Source organism: Aquarana catesbeiana, linkage group LG04 (assembly GCF_042186555.1).
Source record: "Aquarana catesbeiana isolate 2022-GZ linkage group LG04, ASM4218655v1, whole genome shotgun sequence".
Lineage (NCBI taxonomy): Eukaryota > Metazoa > Chordata > Amphibia > Anura > Ranidae > Aquarana > Aquarana catesbeiana.
Window position 1 is genome coordinate 23,646,656 of NC_133327.1, and position 26,430 is coordinate 23,673,085.

The 26,430-nt window shown below is 44.9% G+C and overlaps 1 protein-coding gene across 4 annotated transcripts in view; it reads left to right on the top strand.

The window, feature by feature from the left end:
• Positions 1–26,430, top strand: part of LOC141139099 (uncharacterized) — a 64,837-nt gene that overhangs the window by 21,872 nt on the left and 16,535 nt on the right. For 2 of the 4 annotated variants that reach the window (XM_073624912.1, XM_073624909.1), the window contains exons 2-11: positions 5,561–5,728; positions 5,805–5,942; positions 6,893–7,042; positions 12,143–12,310; positions 12,387–12,521; positions 13,491–13,640; positions 21,748–21,885; positions 21,999–22,139; positions 24,199–24,336; positions 24,457–24,597. In XM_073624912.1, the coding sequence (XP_073481013.1) occupies positions 5,561–5,728; positions 5,805–5,942; positions 6,893–7,042; positions 12,143–12,310; positions 12,387–12,521; positions 13,491–13,640; positions 21,748–21,885; positions 21,999–22,139; positions 24,199–24,336; positions 24,457–24,597 (1,467 nt within the window). The remainder of the gene's footprint in view (positions 1–5,560; positions 5,729–5,804; positions 5,943–6,892; positions 7,043–12,142; positions 12,311–12,386; positions 12,522–13,490; positions 13,641–21,747; positions 21,886–21,998; positions 22,140–24,198; positions 24,337–24,456; positions 24,598–26,430) is intronic. The other 2 variants (XM_073624911.1, XM_073624910.1) reach the window with 2 other exon arrangements.

Consider the following 26,430-nt stretch of genomic DNA (forward strand, 5'->3'; position numbering starts at 1 on the left):
CCCCCCCGGGTGTAAACAGCTCCTATTGTGATGTCCCAACAATGCATGGGCACTTGGATATGCGACAGGCATTTCAACTTAAAACCAATATTCAATACAGAAAACGCAATAGTTTCCCTGAAAAGTATGTAAACAGTACAAAAATAGAATTCACAAAATGGTGCCTAGAAGCCAGATTGTAGCTTATAACACATGGCTTTGCACACACAAAGGAATACAAGATGGAGCAGCTTCTCCTGTAGGAAGGCCCACAGGTCTTCAAAATGGCTGCCGATCCACATGGTGACTCCAACAAAAGCCAGACCGCAACAAAATGGCGCATTTTCCCGCCAAATCCAATACAAAGATGGATAAACATTTCAAAGTTCACACACAAAGGAATAGAAAATGACCGACCGCAGTCACATGGTAGACAACAACAAAAGGAAATAGCAGACAACAACAAAAGTAAATAGCAGACAAAAACCATTTTCCTGCATACACCAAAAATTACACATTGAGATACTAAATGAACACTTAGACAAACATTTAAAAGTGTTAAAGTTACGAAAAAGCACAACTTAGGAACACATGGTAGATGAAATCTGGACCACAGCAAGATGGCCGATGACAAAAAGACCACATTAAAACACACAAGCACACGGCTGCCACATACCCTCTCCTTAAACTCAGTTCACATCAGCTTTCACAGGAACAAGACATTGAGAAATACAGACAATGAATGCTTCCCTGTTCTTTTCATCTCAAAACAAAACCTTTCTATTGTCAACAGGAAGTAGCCAACTTTCACCATTGCTTGGCCCCCCCCTCCCCCGGTAAAACTCATGGCATCTTTACAAACAGATTCAGCTACTTACAAAACTGCTCAGAACACACACACATTGCAGGCTGCGAATGATCATACATTTCTATTTCTCATATACTTATTACACAACTACACAACATACAGTTACTTACACATACATTCGAGATACAAATCACACACACACACACAGGCACACACACACACACCAGACATACGATCAAACTTCCAGCATTATTTCAAAATATGAAAAATTTGTTCTTTTCGCGAAGCAGACCCTCCCCAGCACATCTTAATGATCCGATTCTGAAGGAGGTTCTGTTCACTCCTACGTTCTGGCTCGCCAAGCTGACTGCGAAATTTGGCTGCAAACAGAGCACACAGCCAAATCTCTTGTTTCTAATAATAATAACAATTTCGTCTAATGATATAAATGCATCTCACCTTTTGATCGTATGCCATCCTCTGGTGTGTGCCCCATCCTCACAAATAGACACAACACATGATTACGTTACTAGCTCCAACATAGCTCTGCCAGCCAGCCTCCTTCAGCTGTCTGAGTGAGTCCCTTTATTAACATAACAGGAAGTCCCAAAACTCGAGGGTTGTGCTTCCAACAGCCAAACACCTCTTACAAAGCTTGTGACCTCACAGGAAATGAACATATAAGGGCATGACCAAATAAAGACATGACTTTCAACACAGGAAAATACAACAATCAGCTAACCAAATGATGATGACTAGAGTTCCTCGTGGATGGGAGATTATCTGCAGGTGTACGTCATGGCACCCCAAACATGTTGATCAGGCATACCAGGGGTGACAAGAGCAAACAACCGCTAAACCGATAATGTCTTTGCAGAGTGAACACCCCCCCACCAGATGATCGTTCTGTGCATTGCACAGGGGCCCTTTGCTGGCGGACATGTCCTCTCTCCACAAACACCTCTCTCCAAACACCAGGAAGTTTTCCACTACCTAACTGGTCTCAACCAGCGTCAGTCTGCCCCAGTCAGCTCTTCAGAGCGGGCTGTGAGAGGACAGACACTGGGAGACTCTTATGACAATACATTAACATAAAATTTTCCACAACAATACTCATTGGAAAGATTAGTGAACATCAAAGAAACATAGACGATATACTGTGTGACGGACCCCTGTCAGACATCTGTGTGGTGGCTCTCCAGGGACTTGGAAACTATGAGGATATCGTTAAGATAAACCACCACACATAACTGCAACAAATATTGTTGAATAAATATTGTTGAATAAATTCCTGAAAAAACTGCCGGGGTGTTACAAAGGCCAAAAGGCATTACGAGGTACTCATAATGGCCTGTTCTGGTATTAAACGCAGTTTTCCACTCGTCGCCCTCCTTAATCCTCACAAGATTGTATGCCCCTCTCAAATCAAGCTTTGTGAAAACCGTTGCTCCCTTGAGGCATTCAAATAACTCCGTAATCAACGGAATCGGTTAGGCATTTTTATTCGCAAAACAATTGAGACCCCTATAATCAATACAAGGTTCACCACTCTTCTTCTTCACAAAGAAGAAACCAACACCAGCAGGAGACGAGGATTTGCGGATGAAACCTCAAGAAAGTGCGTCTGCAACATACTCCTCCATGGCCCTATCCTCCAAGACCGACAAAGGGTAAACCCGGCCACGAGGGGGTATGGCACCAGGTTGATGGTCAATTGCGCAATCATACAACCAATGTGGAGGCAAAGTACCGGCTGGACCTTTGTCAAAGACATCGCTAACATCGTGGTACTCCTCCAGGAGGGAGGAGAGTGAAGAGGTGCACATGACCTTGACTACCTTCTGGAAGCATGACTTACTGCATTGTGGCAACCAGGAGAGAACCTCAGCACGGAGCCAATCAAAAGAGGGGTTGTGCCTCTGTAACCAAGGATAACCAATAACCAGCGGAAACTTAGGTGAGGAAATGACTTGGAATTGGATTATCTCTTGGTGAAGAGCCCCTATGGCCATGGACAACGGAACATGAGTCTCATGAGTCACATTGGCAGGCTGTAGAGGTCTCCCGTCAAGAGCCTCAATGGCAAATGGAGTGTCACGCAGCTGCAGCGGAATCGAGTGCTTCGATACAAAGGCAGCATCAATGAACAGGACTGCAGCCCCAGAGTCGATTAGAGCCTGTACCTCGGCGGATGACTCAGCCCAAGAAAGGGTAACCAATACCAGGGGCTTATCCTCCTGGATAACTGGGAATGAAACAACGCCACCTAAGGTCTGTCCATGACAGGACCTCAAGGTTCGGGTGTTCTCTCTCCGCAGAGAGGCGCGTGAAGCCCGAGTGCATGGGTTCATCTTCACAGACCGACTCAGTACCAGGAGGCATGGGAGGTGAGGGAGGCAAGGGTGGGTCTGCAAAGTTCGGAGACAAATGTACAGGAGGCTTCCGCAAGCGCTCCTTAAAAGGAAGTCTTTCTCTGAGTCTGGAGTCTATGAGGATGGCAAACCTGATCAACTTCTCCAACTCGGTGGGTATATCTCAGGCTGCTATCTCATCCTTTATGGTATCCAAGAGACCATGAGAAAAAGCAGCCACGAGGGCCTCATTGTTCCAAGCAACCTCTGCTGCCAGAGTACTGAATTCAATGGCATAATCAGCAACAGTTCTCGTACTCTGATGGACATGAGGCACTTGGCAGCAGAAGCGGAGCGTGCGGGAACCCTTTTAAAAGAAGGAACAAACTCTAGCCTCCCTGGCAGTATGATTATTTCGGATTTTACGTGCTGAAATCGGTACAATTATTTTGCATGGAAATTTGGCGTTTTATATTGTAGGCCTGTAATTCTTAACAATAACACACTTAAATCTGTCCAAACAATAGTCTAGTAGATATCCTGGGTATGATGAATTTTGAAACACAAAAACATAAATTATAATATAATGAATAAATATAAATAATTAAAAAAAAATAATATAATAATAATAAAATACATTTCCCCACGATTCACTATCGCTCAATTCTGCAAGTGTTCTAATTTACTATCGCTGTTTTCTAGCTGGTCTAAAGCCACTTTTGACGTAAAGGGACACTTTTTGGTTGCTATGGACAATCTCCAGTTTCCAGGCAGAAAGAACAGTATATATCATATAAAACTGCATGCAGGGCATGGGCCAAAGCACTGGGGACAAAAGAAATGTGAAATAATTTCATACAGTACTGTATTCTGTAAGATTACAGTACTGTATGTGTTATGATTTTTACTTTTTTTTTAATGTGCCGCCAGGCTCCGCCGCCGTGCGTCGCGATGCTTGCAGGGAACAGAGCCTGGCACAGAGAGGCTTCGGAGGAGACAGAGCCCGCAGACACAGCGGGGGACATCACAGGATCCTGGGGACAAAGTAAGTAAAACCGCACCAGGATCCTGCAATGTAATCCCGAGTGTGGCTCGGGGTTACCGCTAATGGTGCTGAAATGTAACCCCGAGTCACACTCGGGAAAACCGTCAGGGAGGCTACGTTACTCAAGACAGGTTTTTGCGTCTCCCATAGAGGGTTTGCCCAGGCAAAGGCTCTCTCAGAAAGCAAAGATATCACAAAACCTACTTTCCTGCTGTCCTTGGGAAACGCCTGGGGCAGCATCTCAAAGTATATCTCAACCTGATTGAGAAACCCTCTGCATTGGACTGGATCACCCCCAAATCCCTGGGGAAGTGGAGCGGAACCAGACATACCTCTTATAGAGGTAATACTCACGGCGGGTGCCTGCACACAGACTGGAGCAGCAGCATGGACGGCCTGCAACACAGGTTGTACCGGAGCAGCCAGAGTGGGAGATTCCAGGTGAGCCGTGCAACTCAGGAGCATTTGTAACGCCATGGCAAACTGATCCATGCGGTGATCCTGCTCATCCAATCTGGAAAAATATTACCAAGTGGATTGACTGCATCTTCTGAATTCATGGCCTTCGCCTACTGTCAGAAACCATGAATCTGAATGAGACAGAAGTACAGTTAAATCACACTTGTTTAATAATAATAATAATAATAAAAAGGTAAACAGAGTAAATGTAGTCAAAACATTAGCCAGAGTTCAGGAACCCGGAACGGATAGTCAGACAAGCCAAAATGTCAGGGAGCCAGAGATGAGCGTAGTAGAACAGCAAGCAGGATTTGGAGCCAGAAGGAATGTCAGCCAAGCAAATCTTTAACAGGAACACAGGAGAGCGTCTCTAGAGATGTGACCAAGGCAAAGGCAGAGATCATCTGGGCTGGATGGCTAAAGTAAGCAGGACTGACGAGCAGGATATCATCAACAGGTGAGTCACTGTGAAGAGAAAGGAGCTGGAAATTAGCTGACAGCTGAGCGGCCAGCTTTGAGAAGGAAGGGCTGAGCCCAGCCCTGACAGGGGGGAACCTCTGATGTGATTGGGGGCCTCTAAAGGGCAGCTGTGATGGGGGGTCTCTGGTGTGATGTGGGCCTCTGACATGATGGGTGGACATCTGATATGAAGTAGGGACTCTGATGTATAGGTGGTTCACTGATGTGATGGGGGGACTTCTGATATTATGGGGGTGGGGGGCTCTGATGTGATGGGGGACCTCTGATGTGTAGTTAATTCCATCAAGATGGTTGTGTGCCTTATCCTAGGCTTTCTTTAGATTTTTAGGTTGGGTTGCCTCCATGTTTTGCAGACTTTTAAAGGGTCCCACAACTGAAAAAAGGTTGAGCAATGCTAATCTAAGTTGGTAACTATTTCTGGAATCTAATATCTTGCAGCACCGCCTCCACCTCCAGATCTGATTCCTGTATGTCCAGCCTTCGATTCATCCATCTGTATCTATGCCAAGCCCGGTCCTTCCCAATGTCACAATGACAGCCAGTGTACTGACTCCAAGAAATGCTGTTGCATCAACTGTGGCCTGGTGTGCGTGCCCCCGGACAGAGGTAAAGCACTGTGAACCTTCTAAGAACTTTAACATAGGGAGCCATCACTGACCACCCACTCTGTTCTTTCCCACAGTCAGAGCCGGACGATGTCCAGACATAAAAGCCAAATGCCGTCCAGAGCCCACCTATGACTGTACCAGTGACAGTGATTGTCCCGGGACAAAGAAGTGCTGCAAAATATGTGGGAGGACCTGCTGGAACCCGGAACCAGGTACCACCTATTGTGTAAATTGTTGCTCATCAGATATCAAAGGGGAGGATTTACTAAAACTGTCATGGTAGCCAATCAGCTTCTAACTTCAGCTTGTTCAATTAAGCTTTGACAATATAACCTGGAAGCTGATTGGTTTCTATGAAGAGCTGCACCAGATTTTCCATACTCCAGTTTTAGTAAATAACCCCCAAGACTGTTAATGGTCTGCCTAGTATTTTAACAACGCGTTTTTCCATGTTTTTTTTTTTAAGAGATTGTTGGTGTCAAAGTAATACCAGTGCTTGGGTTAACGCAATTATGAACGCAGCGTTAGGAGTAAAAAGGGAGTTTATATTGGTTTTTGGGTCAATTTTTTATTTATTTATTCGTTTAATTAAAAGTATCTTTTAGTCAAGCATTTACAGTGGTTATTTTTAAGACACTTTGAAGGTAAAACATAAATAATGCAGCCATCATATCTAAGAATTGGTAAACTGCAATATAATAAATTATTGCTTTTGGGTTTATTACTGCTTTAGGCACCTACGTTTTTATTCGTGTATTTACGGTAGACATTTTTTAATCCACTTTTATTCAAGCATTTCCAGTGGATGTTTTATTAGAAGAAAAACAATTATTTTATTCAAGCAAGTGGATATTAAAAAACAAATTTGTTTTTGCATTGATTTTTTTTTCTTAATCGATTTATAGGAGTTGATTAACTAAAACTGGAGAGCGCAAAATCTGGTGCAGCTGTCCACGGTAGTCAATCAGCTTCTAACTTCAGCTTGTTCAATTAAGCTATGACAAAAAAAAAACCTGGAAGCTAATTGGTTTCTATGCAAGATTGCACCAGATTTTGCACTCTCCAGTTTTAGTAAATGAACCCCTACTATCTTTGCTTTACAAATAAATATAAAATGCATGATCAAGGATTCCCAGAGTGCTGTGTTTATTTCTTCCTGTAGAGCCGGCGGGGGTTTGTCCCAGGAATGATGGCAGTAAGTCTGGCTCCCTCCAATGTCATTCTGTAAACTGCAGCCGGGATTCAGACTGCAAGATGGGGGAGAAATGCTGCGCCTCCGGAGAAAGACAGTCATGCGTGAAGCCCTTTACAGGTAATAACACCAAACATGAAAGTTTAGACCCAATGTACTAATCTAGAACAAGTGCATTATTTTTCATAATAAACGCTACTTTCATACAAAGGGCTGTTATCTTCATTTCTCACGATGGGCAATAATGTCTGTTATGGCAATTAAAGATGGACACTAGACAGATAGACGAGTACACAATTTATAGCAGCTCTGGCATCACCTGGGCTCAGAGAAGGTGGACTGAAAATCATACTGGCTATCAGACTGAGAACATCTAGTGATAGAAAACAAAGTACTGTGGGCATAGGTGGGTGCAGCCTATTGCATTAGGTTGTGCATCCCAAATGGTGGGTGTGGCCAAATTGTGTTAACAGTGGGAGGGGCTTAAAGGGCATGGTTAAATAAAACAAAAGCCTTTCTGTACCCATAAAATATGCTTTTGGTATTCACTCTCCCCAGTAGAATGCATTCACACTGATGCCGTATGATTTACATTTCATTTAGCAGCACTTTGCCATAGACTTCTATTATATCGCTCGTTTTTTCTGCGCTTTTTGAAAATAAAACATATAAAGGCGGTTTTGGTGGCACATAATAGAAGTCTATGGTAAAGTGCAGCTAACCCACACGAAAACCGCGGGTACACTGCACTACACCCATTGTGAGGGAAAACTGCAGAGCATTAGTCTGAAAGCCAAGCTGATTGTTTATTATTACTGACCTCTGAACTTCACCTCACTTACTGCTGACCCCTGGACTCCACCTCACTACTGACCCCTGGACTCCACCCCACTACTGACGCCTGGACTCCACCCCACTACTGACCCCTGGACTCCACCTCACTTACTACTGACCCCTGAACTCTCCCCCATTTATTACTGACCCCTGCACTCAACCTCACTACTGACCCCTGAACTCCACCTAACTTACTACTGACCTCTGAACTCTCCCCCATTTATTACTGACCCCTGAACTTCACCTCACTTACTACTGACCCCTGAACGCTGCCTCACCTCTGAACTCTCTGAACTCTTCCTCACTTATTACTGACCTCTGAACTCAGCCTCACTTACTACTGACCTCTGAACTCTCCCTAACCTATTACTGACCCCTGAACTCTCACCCACTTATTACTGACCCCTGAACTCTGCCTCACTTACTACTGACCTCTGAACTCTCCCCCAATTATTACTGAACCCTGAAATCTCCCCCTCTTATTACTGACCCCTGAACTCTGCCTCACTTACTACTGACCTCTGAACTCTCCCCCACTTATTACTGACCCCTGAACTCTCCCCCACTTATTACTGACCCCTGAACTCTCACCCACTTATTACTGACCCCTGAACTCTGCCTTACTTACTACTGACCCCTGAACTCTGCCTTACTTACTACTGACCCCTGAACTCAGCCTCACTTAACTACTGACCCCTGAACTCTCCCCCACTTATTACTGACCCCTGAACTCTGCCTGACCTCTGAACTCTCTGAACTCTGCCTCACTTACTACTGACCCCTGAACTCTGCATCACTCACTACTGACCCCTGAACTCTGCCTCACATACTACTGACCCCTGAACTCTGCATCACTCACTACTGACCCCTGAACTCTGCATCACTCACTACTGACCCCTGAACTCTGCATCACTCACTACTGACCCCTGAACTCTGCCTCACATACTACTGACCCCTGAACTCTGCATCACTCACTACTGACCCCTGAACTCTGCCTCACATACTACTGACCCCTGAACTCTGTCTCACATACTACTGACCCCTGAACCCTGCCTCACTTATTACAAACCCCTGAACTCTGCATTACTCACTTACTTGGCTGTAAAGTATAAGAGGGTGTATTTCTGCTTTATGGCTGTCAGTAGATCTGCCTCTACAAATTTGGCAGTGCTTAAAAATAGAGAGCAACTGAGCATGTGCAGAGCAGGGTGAGACAGTGTATTACTGGATTTTAAACAGTATAGACACTTTTTTTTATTGTTTTACATAGCTTTAATTGCAAAAGGGGCCAGGGGTCATTTAGCAGGACTTAATTTTCAGACTGAAGTTCCACTTTAAAATAACAAGTTGTTAAAGGAGCTTGCAGCAGTTTCAGTGGAACAGGTGTCCCTATGTGAAGGCTTTCCCCTTCAGACTGGTCTGGCGGCAAGTTCACTGACCTCCTCTCAGGTGCACTGTGCAGGACTTAGTCAGATTGTCCTCTCCAAGCTCCAGGGTCCTTCTCAGAGACTGCAGACATGATACAAGACAAGCGATGGTCAGAGATTGTGGACATGATACAGGAGATGCAACAAAGAGAAGAAGCGGCACATCCAGAGATGAAGAAAAATTTGTTTGTTTATTGTAGAATCAATGGTTAAAAAACATGACACACGAGGGATCCACACTGTTCAGCAGATGCGTTTCACACAAAGTGCTTAACCACAGGTTGCGGACCTTGCCAGGCACCCAGTCTTGTTGCCACAGCAGTATCAAGAGATCTTTAATTTGGAGACAGCCTTGTACATTCTACTTCCCTTTTCCTTATGATACAGGAGATGGTTAGAGGCTGCAGACATGATACAGCAGATGGTCAGAGACTGCGGACATGATAAAGGAGATGGTTAGAAGCTGCGGACATGATACAGGAGATGGTTAGAGGCTGCGGACATAATACAGAAGATGAATAGAGGCTGTGGACATGTTACAAGAGATGGTTAGAGGCTGCAGACATGATCCAGGAGATGGTTAGAGGCTGCAGACATGATACAGGTGACGAATAGAGGCTGCAGACATGATACAGGAGATGGTTAGAGAATGTGGACATAGTACAGGAGATAAATAGAGGCTGCAGACATAGTACAGGAGAGGGTTAGAGACTGCGGACATGGTACAGGAGATGGTTAGAGGCTGTGGACATGATGGTCAGGAATTGTCAGATATTGTGGTCTAAGCTACCTATGTACAGTAGCAAAACAAGCAGCTGAGTACCTGACATCCCTGAAATGCTGCATGGTGGCGGGCCTGGTGGATCTCCCGCTGACCTGCTCTTAACTCCTCTCTCCACTGTCTCCCGTCCAATCCAGTGCATAGTGGCAAGCCTGGCTGGTGGCACTTCCGCTGACCTGCTCTTGACTCCTCCACTGTCTCCAGGCTCCTCCTCTGCCTCCACTGACAGTGCTCCTTTGGACTATGTAGAAGGTGCCAAGCAGTGCCATGACACCACTGCCCTGCCCCCCAATCTGAGCCCTGCGGAGTGCAGCCGAGTCCTGTTGGCTTCAGAACCTCCCATGCCTGGTTTAGGCCACATTTTTTACTGATGGCAGCTGCCTGTAAGGGACATTTACAGACTGTAAACCAATTTACAGTCTGTGAATCACCCCATATTCTATGAATCACCCCATATTTATAAACTGTCATTAAATTTACAGACAGTTGGCAACCCTGGTCTCTGGCCAAGCACCTAGCTACAGTACACACAGGAGTGCTGTGATGTGAATGGGGGCTCTGATGTGATAGAGGACCTTTGATGTTAAGGTGGAGCTCTAATGTGATGGGGGGACCTCTGATGTGATTTGGGGCCTCTAAAGGGGAGCTATGATGGGGGAGTCTCTGGTGTGATGTTGGCATCTGACAATATGGGGGGACATCTGATGTGAAGGAGGGATTCTGATGTATAGGTAGTGCTCTGATGTGATGGGGGGACCTCTGATGTGATGGGGGGCCTCTGATGTGATGGGGTGCCTCTGATGTGATGGGGGGCCTCTGATGTGATGGGGGGACCTCTGGTGTGATTGGGTGGGGGAACTCTGGTGTGATTGAGGCCTCTGATGTGATGGGGGGCCTCTCTGATGTGATGTAGGGAACCTCTGATGTGATCGGGGCCTCTAAAGTGGGAGCTGTGATGGGGGGGGGGGGTCTCTGGTATGATGGGGGTCATCTGATGTGAAGGAGGGCCTTTGATGTGAAGTTAATTCCATCAAGATGGTTGTGTGCCTTATCCCAGGCTGTCTTTAGATTTTTTTTCATTTTAGACTGGGTAGCCTCCAGATTTTGCAGACCTTTATCCGGTACCTGACCGGCTCCTGTACTTTTACGTCGGCAGAATGGCACGGCTGCGCAAAGTAACGTACCCGTACGTTACTTTGAATTTGCCGCCGTGTGCGCGCGCCTGCCGTGATCTCCGTGAGTCGGGTCGCGGGTCCCGCTGACTCGATCGCCGCGGGCATACCCGCGATCGCCTCATGGAGAGGATGAACGGGGAGATGCCGTTGTAAACAGCATCTCCCCGTTCTGCCTAGTGACATGTGTCACTCGATCTCTGCTCCCTGTCATCGGGAGCAGAGATCAGTGACGTCACACCCCAGCCCATCCCCCTGACAGTTAGAAATCACTCCCCTAGGACACACTTAACCCCTCCCCGCCCCCTAGTGGTTAACCCCTTCACTGCCAGGGTCATTTATACAGGAATCAATGCATTTTTATAGCACTGATTGCTGTATAAATGACAATGGTCCCAAAAATGTGTAAAAAATGTCCGACATGTCCGCCATAATGTTGCAGTCACAATAAAAATCGCTGATCGCCGCCATTACTAGTAAAAAAAAAATATATTAATAAAAATGCCATAAAATTATCCCCTATTTTGTAAACGCTATAACTTTTGCGCAAACAAATCAATAAACGCTTATTGCGATTTTTTTTTTACCAAAAATATGTAGAAGAATATGTATATACATATTTTACATATGTATATATGTAAATGTTTTTTTATATATTTTTGGGGGATAATTATTATAGCAAAATGTAAAAAATAATGCGTTTTTTCAAAATTGTCGCTCTTATTTTGTTTATGGCGCAAAAAAAAATCGCAGAGATGATCAAATACCACCAAAAGAAAGCTCTATTTGTGGGAAAAAAAGGACGTCAATTTTGTTTCGGAGCCACGTCGCACGACCGCGCAATTGTCAATTAAAGCGAAGCAGTGCCGAATCGCAAAAAATGCTCTGGTCAGGAAGGGGGTAAATCCTTCCGGGGCTGAAGTGGTTAAAGGGTCCCACAACTGAAAAAAGGTTGCGCAATACTGATCTAAGTTGGTAACTATTTCTGTAATCTAATATCTTGCAGCACCGCCTCCACCTACAGATCTGATTCCTGTATGTCCAGCCTTCGATTCATCCATCTGTATCTATGCCAGGCCCGGTCCTTCCCAATGTCACAATGACAGCCAGTGTACCGACTCCAAGAAATGCTGCTGCATCAACTGTGGCCTGGTGTGCGTGCCCCCGGACAGAGGTAAAGCACTGTGAATCTTCTAAGAACTTTAACATAGGGAGCCATCACTGACCACCCACTCTGTTCTTTCCCGCAGTCAGGGCCGGACGATGTCCAGACATAAAAGTCAAATGTTCAGAGCCCACCTATGACTGTACCAGTGACAGTGATTGTCCCGGGACAAAGAAGTGCTGCAAAATATGTGGGAGGACCTGCTGGAACCCGGAACCAGGTACCACCTATTGTGTAAATTGTTGCTCAACAGATATCAAAGGGGAGGATTTACTAAAACTGTCATGGTAGCCAAACAGCTTCTAAATTCAGCTTGTTCAATTAAGCTTTGGTAATATAATCTGGAAGCTGATTGGTTTCTATGAAGAGCTGCACCAGATTTTCCATGCTCCAGTTTTAGTAAATAACCCCCCAAGACTATCAAAGGTCTGCCTCAATTACTTCTAGTATTTTTTTTTTCCATGTTTTTTTGAAGAGATTGTTCGTGTCAAAGTAATACCACTGCTTGGGTTATCGCAATTATGAACACAGCGTTAGGAGTAAAAAGGGAGTTTATATTGGTTTTAGGGTAAATTTTTTATTTTTTTTATTCGTTTAATTAAAAGTATTAAACAAAATATTAAAAGCCACTTTTAGTCAAGCATTTACAGTGGTTATTTTTAAGACACTTTGAAGGAAGAACTATAAATAATGCAGCCATCGTATCTAAGAATTGGTAAACTGCAATATAATAAATTATTGCTTTTGGGTTTATTACTCCACCTACAGTGGACATTTAAAAAAAAACGCCTTTATTCGTGTATTTACAGTAGACATTTTTTAATCCACCTTTATTCAAGCATTTCCAGTGGACGTTTTATTAGAGGAAAAGCTATTATTTTATTCAATCAAGCGAATATTAAAAAACAAATTTGTTTTTACATTGATTTTTTTTTTTTTCGACTTATAGGAGTTGATTAACTAAAACTGGAGAGAGCAAAATCTGGTGCAGCTGTCTTTGTAGCCAATAAGCTTCTAACTTCAGCTTGTTCAATTAAGCTATGACATAATAAAAAAATGGAAGTTGATTGGTTTCTATGCAAGGCTGCACCAGTTTTAGTAAAGCAACCCCTACTATCTTTGCTTTACAAATAAATATAAAATGCATGATCAAGGATTCCCAGAGTGCTATGTTTAATTATTCCTGCAGAGCCGGCGGGGGTTTGTCCCAGGAATGATGGCGGTAAGTCCGGTTCCCTCCAATGTCATTCTGTAAACTGCAGCCGGGATTCAGACTGCAAGATGGGGGAGAAATGCTGTGCCTCCGGAGAAGGACAGTCATGCGTGAAGCCCTTTACAGGTAATAACCCCCAAACATGAAAGTTTACACCCAATTGACTAATCTAGAACAAGTGCATTATTTTTCATAATAAACACTACTTTCAGACAAGGGGTTAGCTTCACTTCTCATGGCTGGCAATAATATCTGTTATGGCAATTAAAGATAGGCAGATAGACGAGTACACAATTTATAGCAGCTCTGGCATCACCTGGGCTCAGAGAAGGTGGACTGAATCATACTGGCTATCAGACTGAGGACATCTAGTGGTAGAAAACAAAGTACTGTGGGCATATTGCAGCCTATTGCATTAGGTTGTGCATCCCAAATGGTAGCTGTGGCCAAATTGTGTTAACACTGGGAGGGGCTTAAAGGGCATGGTTAAATAAAACAAAAGCCTTCCTGCACCCATAAAAAATGCTTTTGTTATTCCCTCCCCCCAGTAGAGTGCATTCACACTGATGCATGGTTGCAGTGCAATGTACCTGCAGTTTTCATGTGGGTTAGTAGCACTTTTCCATAGACTTCTATTATGTGGTTTTTCAGCACTTTCTGAAAACAAAAACTATAAAGGTGATTTTGGTGGGACATAATAGAAGTCTATGGCGAAGTGCAGCATTAGTCTGAAAGCCAAGCTGATCGTTTATTATTACTGACCCCTGAACTCTGTTTTTTTTATTTTAATCAAAAGGCTTTTATTGTAACAAAGCAAAAGGCACTTCCAATACAGATATGCATATATACAGTCCATACAAGAGACAGAAACAACTTTACATATACTGGGAGTATTCATTTTGACTTTATACCGTATCTTATATAAATTCACAGTATATCTTCCATATTGCCCTTTGCGGAAACTTAAAAAAGGAAAAAAAGCAAAAGGAAAAACATTTCAACCTGACTATACCAGAGTACTCTTCTTCTGATATATGACCTTATAGCTATATACGTACCTTCTACCGCGAAAGCAGCTTGTCCACTGCGTCTCGCCATAATGTGTGTCCACCATTGCATGTTTCTTTAAACTGTAAGCACATCTTCACTGGGCTATCAACATTGTAGTAGCCTGGTGAGGACGAGTTGTGGAGGAGCTACTTCTGGGGCGCCCAACCAACATTGCCATATTTTTTCGAACTTCTTAGGTCATTTTCTATGATAATAGCTATTCTTTTCACTTATAAGAATGTTGTTAACTGCTTCGATCCATTGCTTGCTCGCCAAAATTTGGGTAGACAACCAATACCTCGCTATAAGTTTACCCCTGAACTCTGTTAATTAATACTGACCCCTGAACGCTCCCCCACTTATTACTGACCCCTGAACTCTCCCTCACTTATTACTGACCCCTGAACTCTCCCTCACTTATTACTGACCCCTGAACTCTCCCTCACTTATTACTGACCCCTGAACTCTCCCCCACTTATTACTAACCCCTGAACTTTGCCTCACTTACTACTGACCCCTGGACTCAGCCTCACTTACTACTGACCCTTGGACTCTCCCCCACTTAGTACTGACCCCTGAACTCTCCCTGATTTATTACTGACCCCTGAACTCTCCCCCAGTTCTTACTGACCCCTGAACTCTCCCCACTTATTACTGACCCCTGAACTATGCCTCACTTACTACTGACCCCTGGACTCAGCCTCACTTACTATTGACCCTTGGACTCTCCCCCACTTAATTCTGACCCCTGAACTCTCCCCGATTTATTACTGACCCCTGGACTCTCCCCCACTTACTACTGACCCCTGAACTCTCCCCAATTTATTACTGACCCCTGAACTCTCCCCCACTTATTACTAACCCCTGAACTATGCCTCACTTACTACTGACCCCCTGGACTCTCCCCCACTTACTACTGACCCCTGAACTCTCCCCGATTTATTACTGACCCCTGAACCCTCCCCCACTTATTACTGACCCCTGAACTATGCCTCACTTACTACTGACCCCTGAACTATGCCTCACTTACTACTGACCCCTGGACTCAGCCTCACTTACTACTGACCCTTGGACTCTCCCCCACTTACTACTGACCCCTGAACTCTCCCCGATTTATTACTGACCCCTGAACTCTCCCTGATTTATTACTGACCCCTGAACTCTCCCCCAGTTCTTACGGACCCCTGAACTCTCCCCACTTATTACTGACCCCTGAACTATGCCTCACTTACTACTGACCCCTGGACTCAGCCTCACTTACTACTGACCCTTGGACTCTCCCCCACTTAATTCTGACCCCTGAACTCTCCCCGATTTATTACTGACCCCTGAACTCTCCCCGATTTATTACTGACCCCTGAACTATGCCTCACTTACTACTGACCCCCTGAACTCTCCCCCACTTATTACTAACCCCTGAACTATGCCTCACTTACTACTGACCCCCTGGACTCTCCCCCACTTACTACTGACCCCTGAACGCTCTCCGATTTATTACTGACCCCTGAACTCTCCCCCAGTTCTTACTGACCCCTGAACTCTCCCCCAGTTCTTACTGACCCCTGAACTCTCCCCCAGGTCTTACTGACCCCTGAACTCTCCCCCACTTATTACTAACCCCTGAACTATGCCTCACTTACTACTGACCCCTGGACTCTCCCCCACTTACTACTGACCCCTGAACTCTCCCCCAGTTCTTACTGACCCCTGAACTCTCCCCCACTTATTACTGACCCCTGAACTCTCCCCCACTTATTACTGACCCCTGAACTCTCCCCGATTTATTACTGACCCCTGCACTCCCCCCAGTTCTTACTGACCCCTGAACTATCCCCCACTTATTACTGAACTCTCCCCCACTTACTACTGACCCCTGAACTCTGCCTCGCTTACTACTGACACCTGGACTCTGCTTCACTTACTACTGACCCCTGAACTCTCCCCACTTATTACTGACCCCTGAACTCTGACCCCTGAACTGAAATCCCACTGTACATTGGTATAAAAAAGAAATTGTGACATTTTAGCAAGGTATGTAATTTTGTCAAAATGCATTGGAGTCAAGAGGAAAGGTTGAAACTATTTTTTATGGTGGTTTTTAAGGGTTCAATGGAAGGTTTGTTTTGTTTTTTTTGTATCAAGCAAATGGTGACAATAAGGCTAAGTGAATCATTTCACTGTAAAGTTAAGTTTGGAAAAATCATCTGCTCATGTCTAATGGTTCTCTTTATTGTCCAAATATCTTTAATGGGCGCAATTAGCCAGAGTATAAATGTACCTACCTGTTCCTCTGACACATTAAACTCAATTCCCAGGTGAAAAACACCAGGATAAGGATACATATTTCTTTATCGTACATCACGGGACACAGAGCAGCATAGTAATTACTATGTGGGTTATAGGCCACCTTCAGGTGATGGACACTGGCACACCCTAAACAGGAAGTTGCCTCCCTATATAACCCCTCCGATACCAGGAGCACCTCATTTTTTTTGCCAGTGTCTAAAGTGTTGATCATGGTTAAAGATGTGCTCTGAGAGCCCCGCTGGAAGGGTCCTTTTTCTAATTGAAACCATCTTCTACAGACTGGATCCATCCAAAGCTCTACGGACACAGGAGCGTTGGGGGCACGTAAGAGTGATGCATATAGGCATTCCCAAAGGGACACATTTTACTTAGCATCAGGCTGAACATTACTAGCAGCATTTTATTGCTGGATTATAGCTCAGCAAGTGGTATATTTATTTAGTGCCTCTGCTTTTGTGCTTAGGACTATGCCTTCCAGAAAGGGGGGTGCGAACACCTTAAAAAGGGGGACCTAGGGCATCACCCCCAGGCAATGAGGATTCTAATCATGCCTCTACAATGCCATCTTCACCTGAAGTATCAGAAGTGGCTGGCCTGGGTGAGCACTTGGGACCGGTGGGTGTTGCAGCTGCTTCTAACATTTCAGCCCCTGTCTACGTGACTGAAATTGTTTTTTTCCTCAGCCCTGGTGGGGTTAGAGGAAAGATTAGCTGCTTTAATCGCTTCTTCCATCCAGAGTGATAGAAAACACGGTAGATCCCCTTTCCCCGCCTTGGGTCCTCTATCAAGGGAGCAATGGGTAGGGGAAGATGTGTTACCTTCTGGGAATCAGGAGGAAAGACAGACTAATGATTCTTCTTCTTCTGAGGAATCAGCTGTGGAAAAACCCTTTTCAGCCTCGTAATCTGAAAAATTGCTAGTACAATCCCTTACAGAAAGGGTCCGTTCTGCTTTCAGACTGCCCTTAACTGAGTCAGTCGAAAGTTCAGTTTCTTCCTTGGTTTCTCTAAAACCTCCTCAGACTTTGCATGCCTTTCCTGTTCATGCATTACTGGAGCAACTTATATATGCTGAGTGGGATCACCCAGATAAGCATTATCTCCCTCCTAAAATGTTTTTAGTATTTTAGCCTCTAGGCAGTCGCGACGGCCTTCGCCATCAGAGTCTAAAGGAAAGCCTCAGGGTTAGGCCCAGGGACAAAAGAAGTCCTGGGGGCGGAAACCTACAAAACAGAATTCTAAGACCTCATCATGAAGGGGCGCCCAGGCCCAGGGACAAAAGAAGTCCTGGGGGCGGAAACCTACAAAACAGAATTCTAAGACCTCATCATGAAGGGGCGCCCAGGCCCAGGGACAAAAGAAGTCCTGGGGGCGGAAACCTACAAAACAGAATTCTAAGACCTCATCATGAAGGGGCGCCCCCACTCGCCAGGGTGGGGGGAAGACTTCTGCAGTTCTCAGAAGTCTGGCAGGAGGAAATTTAGGACAGTTGGGTCATCTCCACAATAGCTCTAGGGTAAAAACTAGAGTTTCGAGAGTTCCCATCGCCTCGTTTTCTGAGGTCAAGCATTCCCAAACATCCAAGAAAAAGGCAATCTCTGTTTCGGGCATTAGACGGATTACTGTCTCAAGGGGTGATCATGGAAATCCCCACAGAAGAGCAAGGTTTGGGGTTTTATTCAAACCTCTTCACGGTGCCAAAATCAAATGGAGATGTCAGACCCATTCTAGATCTCAAAAATCGGAATCAATTCCTGAAGGTCCACTCTTTTCACATGGAGTCGATCAGGTCGGTGGTTTCTATCCCACAAGGAGGGGAACTTCTGGCATCTATCGACATCAGGGATGTATATCTGCATGTACCTATATTTCCCGCTCACCAAAGATTTCTGCGGTTCGAGGTAGAAAAGCACCATTTTCAGTTTGTAGCCTTGCCCTTCAGGCTGGCTACAGCACCATGGATATTTAGAAAGGTCCTGGCTTTACCTCTAGCCAGACCAAGGGCACAGGGTATAACAGTCCTGGCATACCTAGACAATCTATTGCTGGTAAACCAGTCTGTTGCCCGCTTGGAGCAAAGTGTGCGCAGCACAGTCAAATACCTGGAAAGCCTAGGTTGTATTCTCAACCTAGAGAAGTCTTCCTTAAAACCACTAAAAAGGCTGGAGTACTTATGTCTGATCATAGACACAGCCCAGAAAAAGGTGTTTTTGCCCCAGGCAAAGATCAGCGCCATAAGAGCTGGTGCAAGGGGTTAGGTCAAAGAGAGATCCCTCCATTCGCCTTTGCATGTGGTTGCTAGGAAAGATGGTGGCTTCATTTGAAGCTGTTCCCTATGTCTAGTTCCATTCAAGACTGTTGCAAAACAGTATCTTGTCTGTTTGGAGCAAAAAGGTCCAAGCTCTAGATTTGCCAATGCCGCTGACCCCAAAGGTGTCCCAGAGCCTCAGTTGGTGGTCGGTAACCAGGAATCTGCAGAAGGGAAAATCCTTCATACCAGTTACCTGGAAAGTGGTAACGACAGATGCCAGCCTTTCAGGTTGGGGAGCAGTACTGGAAAAGTCAACTGTCAGTGGTGACAGTGGTCCAGAACCGAAAGAGCCTTGCCCATCAACATCCTAGAGATTCGGGCAGCGCGTCTGGCTCTGGGGGCCTGGACATTTAGGTTATGGGATTGTCCTGTCAGGATCCAATCCGGCAATGCCACAGCTGTGGCCTATATCAATCACCAAAGGGGCACTAAGAGTCATGAAGCTCAGAGAGAGGTGAACCATATTCTAGCTTGGGCAGAAAAGAATGTTCCTTGCCAATCTGCAGTCTTCATTCCAGGAACAGAGAATTGGCAGGCGGACTACTTGAGTCGCCAGCAATTGTTCCCAGGGGAGTGGTCCCTTCACCCCGACACCTTTCTGGCTATATGCCAAAGATGGGGGATCCCGGACGTAGATCTTTTGGCGTCCAGGTTCAACATGAAGTTGGTCAACTTTGTGTCAAGGACAAGGGATCCTCTCGCATGCGGGACAGATGCGTTGGTGACCCCATGGGATCAGTTTTCACTGATTTATGCATTTTCCCCTATTCAGTTGCTGCCACGGCTTCTTTGCAGGATCAAGCTGGAAAGAAAGCCGGTAACTCTGGCCCAGAAGGTCCTGGTATGCAGAAATCGTAAAGATGGCGGTGGGGGACCCATGGACCCTTCCACTGCGTCCAGACTCACTCTCGCTGGGGCCAATATTTCATCCTACCTTACAAACTCTAAGTTTGACGGCTTGGCCAATGAAGCCCACATTCTGAAGAGATGTGGACTCTCCGGGTCAGTGATTTCTACCTTGACTAATACAAGGAAGCCGGCTTCCAGAATCATATATTATAGAGTGTGGAGGGCTTATGTTTCCTGGTGTGAATCCAAGGGTTGGCACCCTCGCAAATATAACATAGGTAAAATTCCTGCCTTTTTACAATTAGGGGCAGAGATGAAGCTGGCCTTGAGTACTATTAAGGGCCAAGTCTTGGCTTTATCGGTCTTATTTCAAAGATCGGTCAATTTCATTCTTTGGTCCGGGGTTTTATGCAAGGGGTAATGCGGCTTAATCTACCAGTTAGATCACCTTTGAACCCTTGGGACTTTAACTTAGTTTTGTCAGTATTGCAAAAACAGTCCTTTGAACCGATACAGCATACTCCTTTGGTCCTTCTGTCAAGGAAATTAGTGTTTCTGGTTGCTATATCCTCTGCAAGAAGGGTATCAGAGTTGGCTGCTCTTTCCTGTAAAGAGCCATATTTAATTATTCACAAGCATAGGTTCGTGTTGCGTCCTCATCCAAGTTTTCTGTCTTAAGTGGTCTCGGGTTTTCACCTAAACCAAGATATTGTCCTACCGTAGTTTTTTTCAAAACCATGTTCTGGGGAAGAAAAGTCACTACGTTGTCTTGATGTAGTGAGAGCGGTCAAGGTCTATTTAAAGGCGACTGCTCAGATCTGAAAGACTGATGTCTTATTTGTGCTGCCAGAAGGTCCCAGGAAGGGACAGGCAGCGTCAAAATCCACTATTTCTAAGTGGATTCGGCAAGTTATAATTCAGGCCTATGGTTTAAAAGGTAAGATTCCACCTTTTCAAGTCAAAGTGTACTCTACCAGAGCAGTTAGTGCTTCTTGGGCAGTGCATCACCAAGCCTCCATGGCTCAGATCTGCAAGGCCGCAAATTGGTCTTCAGTCCATACATTCACCAGATTTTATCAGGTGGATGTAAAAAGGCATGAGGATATCACCTTTGGGCGCAGTGTGCTGCAGGCAGCAGTATAGTTCCTCAAGTCTGTTGGCGCCCTGCTTGTTGTTTCTCCCTCCCCTCAAATAGCATTGCTCTGGGATGTCCCACATAGTAATTACTATGCTGCTCTGTGTCCCGTGATGTAAGATAAAGAAAATAGGATTTTTATTACAGCTTACCTGTAAAATCCTTTTCTTGGAGTACATCACGGGACACAGAGGTCCCTCCCCTCTTTTCTGGGGTATATGTATATTGCTTTGCTACAAAAACTGAGGTGCTCCCAGTAGGGGAGGGGTTATATAGGGAGGCAACTTCCCGTTTAGGGTATGCAAGTGTCCATCACCTGAAGGTGGCCTATAACCCACATAGTAATTACTATGCTGCTCTGTGTCCCGTGATGTACTTCAAGAAAAGGATTTTACAGGTAAGCTGTTATAAAAATCCTATTTTTCATAAAAGTGACAGGTTTTTATGTCCAGGCCAAAGAGATTTGAAAATAACAGCCACGTACCTGAGCTACAGATCTTTATCCTTGTGTAAAGCTTCATGACTATTGTCCTGTTTTCGTTGGGTACAATGTTGCTGACTTTCTCTGTCCTTTCTCTGCAGACAGACCTGGAAAATGTCCGTCGCCCCTTAAAATCCAGTGTTTAAGGGCTGACTATACCTGCAAAAGTGATGATGACTGCTCTGGAGAGCAGAAATGTTGTAATATCTGTGGTAGGAACTGCTGGAACCCAGAACCAGGTATCACTATAACTTATGCTACTATTTAGAACCTTCAGCTTTGCTGTTTCTTTTGTCACTTCCTCGTCTGCTTATTTGCGTCATCGTGTTTTTCACATTCTATCCTCTCTCAGCAGTCAAAGCCGGCCAATGCCCAGACATAAAAGCCAAGTGCCATCCAGAGCCCACCTATAACTGTTCCAGTGACAGCGACTGTACCGGGACAAAGAAGTGCTGCAACATATGTGGGAGGACCTGCTGGGACCCAGCACCAGGTACCACCTATTGCGTAAATTGTGGCTCAGCAGATATCAAAGAGTATCAAAGGCCTGCCTCAATTAATTATCCTAGTATTTTAGCACCAAATTTTTCCATTGATATTTGAAGGGATTGCTGGTGTCAAAGTAATATCGACAACAACAAAAGACCCCTCATCAACAATAGATCCTCGTTGGGAACAATAGACCCCCCAGCAACAAAGGATACACCCAAACAACAATAGACATCTGAGCAACAATAGATCCCCCCCAGCAATAACATACCCCTCCATCAACAATAAATCCTCCCTGGCAACATTAGATCCACCCCAACAACAGTAGATCCACTCCAGCAAGAAACCCCCAGCATCAATACACCCCCCTAGCAACAGTAGATCTAGTGGTAGAAAAAAAGGGCTGTGAGGAAAGGCAGCACAGTGCTTTGTGGTTAGCACCATTTGTGGTTAGTCCTTGGTTTAACGTTTAAAGGCCAGGACAGTATCTGAATTGAATTTGCGTGTTCTTTTTGTGGTTGCATGGTTTTCCCCTGAGTATTACTGTCTCAAGGGGTGATCATGGAAATCCCCACAGAAGAGCAAGGTTTGGGGTTCTATTCAAACCTCTTCACGGTTCCAAAACCAAATGGAGATGTCAGACCCATTCTAGATCTCAAAAATCGGAATCAATTCTTGAAGGTCCGCTCTTTTCACATGCTGTCGATCAGGTCGGTGGTTTCAATTCTACAAGGGGGAGAACTTCTGGCATCTATCGACATCAGGGATGCATATCTGCATGTAACTATATTTCCCGCTCACCAAAGATTTCTGCGGTTTGAGGTAGAAAAGCACAATTTTCAGTTTGTAGCCTTGCCCTTCGGGTTGGCTACAGCACCCCGGGTATTTACAAAGGTTCTGGCTTCACCTCTAGCCAGACTAAGGGCACAGGGCATAACAGTCCTGGCATACCTAGACGATCTATTGCTGGTAGACCAGTCAGTTGCCCGCTTGGAGCAAAGCATGCGCAGCACAGTCAAATACCTGGAAAGCCTAGGTTGGATTCTCAGCCTAGAGAAGTCTTCCTTAAAACCACTAAAAAGACTGGAGTACTTAGGTCTGATCATAAACACAGCCCGGTAAAAGGTGTTTTTGCCCCAGAGTCAAGGTCTATTTAAAGACGACTGCTCAGATCTGAATGACTGATGTCTTAGTTGTGCTGCCAGAAGGTCCTAGGAAGGGACAGGCAGCGTCAAAATCCACTATTTCTAAGTATATTCGGCAAGTTATAATTCAGGCCTATGGTTTAAAAGGTATGATTCCACCTTTTCAAGTCAAAGCGCACTCTACCAGAGCAGTTAGTGCTTCTTGGGCAGTGCATCACCAAGCCTCCATGGCTCAGATCTGCAAGGCCTCAACTTGGTCTTCAGTCCATACATTTACCAGATTTTATCAGGTGGATGTAAAAAGGCATGAGGATATTGCCTTTGGGTGCAGTGTGCTGCAGGCAGCAGTATAGGTCCTCAAGTCTGTTGGCGCCCTGCTTGTTGTGTCTCCCTCCTCTCAAATAGCATTGCTCTGGGATGTCCCACATAGTAATTGCTGCTCTACGTCCCGTGATGTACGATAAAGAAAAAAGGATTTTTTATACCAGCTTACCTGTAAAATCCTTTTCTTGGAGTACATCATGGGACACAGAGGTCCCTCCCCTCTTTTCTAGGGTATATGTATATTTCTTTGCTACAAAAACTGCTTCCAGTATGGGAGGGGTTATATAGGGAGGCAACTTCCTGTTTAGGGTGTGCCAGTGTCCATCACCTGAAGGTGACCTATAACCCACATAGCAATTACTATGCTGCTCTGTGTCCCGTGATGTACTCCAAGAAAAGGATTTTACAGGTAAGCTGTTATAAAAATCCTATTTTTCATAAAAGTGACAGGTATTTTTGTCCAGGCCAAAGAGATTTGAAAATAACAGCCATTTACCTGAGCTACAGATCTTTATCCTTGTGTAAAGCTTCATGACTATTGTCCTGTTTTCGTTGGGTACAACATTGCTGACTTTCTCTGTCCTCTCTCCACAGTCAGACCTGGAAATTGTCCATCGCCCCTTAAAATCCAGTGTTTTAGGGCTGACTATACCTGCAAAAGTGATGATGACTGCTCTGGAGAGCAGAAATGTTGTAATATCTGTGGTAGGAACTGCTGGAATCCAGAACCAGGTATCATTATAACTTGTGCTACTATTTAGGACCTTCAGCTTTGCTGTTTCTTTTGTCACTTCCTTGTCTGTAGCCTGCTTATTTACGCCATCATGTTTTTCACATTCTATCCTTTCTCAGCAGTCAAAGCCGGCCAATGCCCAGACATAAAAGCCAAGTGCCAACCGGAGCCCACCTATAACTGTTCCAGTGACAGCGACTGTACCGGGACAAAGAAGTGCTGCAACATATGTGGGAGGACCTGCTGGGACCCAGCACCAGGTACCACCTATTGCGTAAATTGTGGCTCAACAGATATCAAAGAGTATCAAAGGCCTGCCTCAATTAATTATTCTAGTATTTTAGCACCAAATTTTTCCATTGATATTTGAAGGGATTGCTGGTGTCAAATAATATCAATGCTGTGGTTACGGCTGGTATGAAAACGGTTATTGAATGAGTTAGAGGTTAAAGGCAATCTATAATGGCTTGGGGGGTCAATTTATTTAGTAAAATAATTAAGCCACTTTCATTCACGCTACTACTGTGGTAATTTTTTTAAACCACTTAATCTCCAGTAGGTTTTTTTTACCCCCATAATGAACAGGCCATTTTTTGCTATTCAGTACTTTGCTACTTTAACTGGTAATTGCGATGTCATGCAACACTGTATCCAAATATAATGTATGTCATTTTTTTATTTTACCTGCATTAAGGTAAAAAAAAACTTTCATTTACTGTTCCTTTAAACCCACCCACCAAAATACCACATTACCTGGCTTCTCTTTTGATCCTGCGCTGTGCCTGTCTGCATCCCCACTTTCTTCTCATCCCCTTCTCACAGGACACACAGGCAGCAGTGGGACCCATTGGCTCCTGCTGCTGTCAGTCAAATTTGGTGAGGAGGGATCAGGGGGTGTGGCTGAGCCACACTTTGTGTGTCTATGGGCCCGGTTTGCTAGGGGGGCAAACTCAGAAGAGAAGGAGCGGACAGCGCCGGAGGGGGACTCTGTAAGACGAGGTAAGGGGCCACTCTGTGCAATAATCTTGCAAAGAGCAGGTAAGTCTAAACCTTTTATTTTAGGTAAAAACATATGAGCCTTTAGTATCACTTTAATGATAACAAGAAAGTCATTAAAATACTGTGGATCTTCTGCAGCCAGCAACAATAGACCCCCCCAGCAACAAACGACGCTCCCCAACAACAATAGACCCCCCCAGCAATAAAAGATACAACCTAACAACAATAGACCCCACCACCAACAAAAGATACACCCAACAACAATAGACCCCCCCAGCAACAATCAATCCCCCTTGACAACAATAGACCCGCCCTCAACAACAAATCATATACTGCAACAACAATAGACTCCCAGCAACAGCAGACCCCTTCATAACAATAGATCCTCCCAACAAATATGTCATATAATAATAATTTGACTGTATTTTTAGCAAAAATATAATTTGATATTATTGGGGGGGAGGGGGGGGGCTGCTGTCAGGTAAGAAAAATGGGACCCCTTTATTTCTAACACCAGCCCTGGGTACAACACATGTTATGGCCTTGTTTGCAACCATCCTCCATTAACAATAGATTCTCCCCAGTAATAAAATACCCTTGCCAGCAACACAGATCCCCCATCAGCCAGCAGCCAGCAGCAATAGACTCCACCAGCAACAGAAAGATATACCCCAATAACAATAGATCCCCCAGCAACAATAGATCCTCCTTAGTAACAATAGACCCCCCAGCAACAAAAGATACACCCCAACAACAATAGACCGCTCATCCACAATAGATCCTCATTGGGAACAATAGACCCCCCAGCAACACAAGATACACACAAACAACAATAGACATCTGAGCAACAATAGTTCCCCCCCCCCCCCAGCAATAACATACCCCTCCATCAACAATAGATCCTCCCTAACAACAATAGATCCTCCCTGACAACAATAGATCCATCCCAACAACAGTAGATCCATTCCAGCAAGAAACCCTCAGCATCAATACACCCCCCCAGCAACAGTAGATCTAGTGGTAGAAAAAAAGGGCTGTGAGGAAAGGCAGCACAGTGGTTTGTGGTTAGCACCATTTGTGGTTAGTTCTTGGTT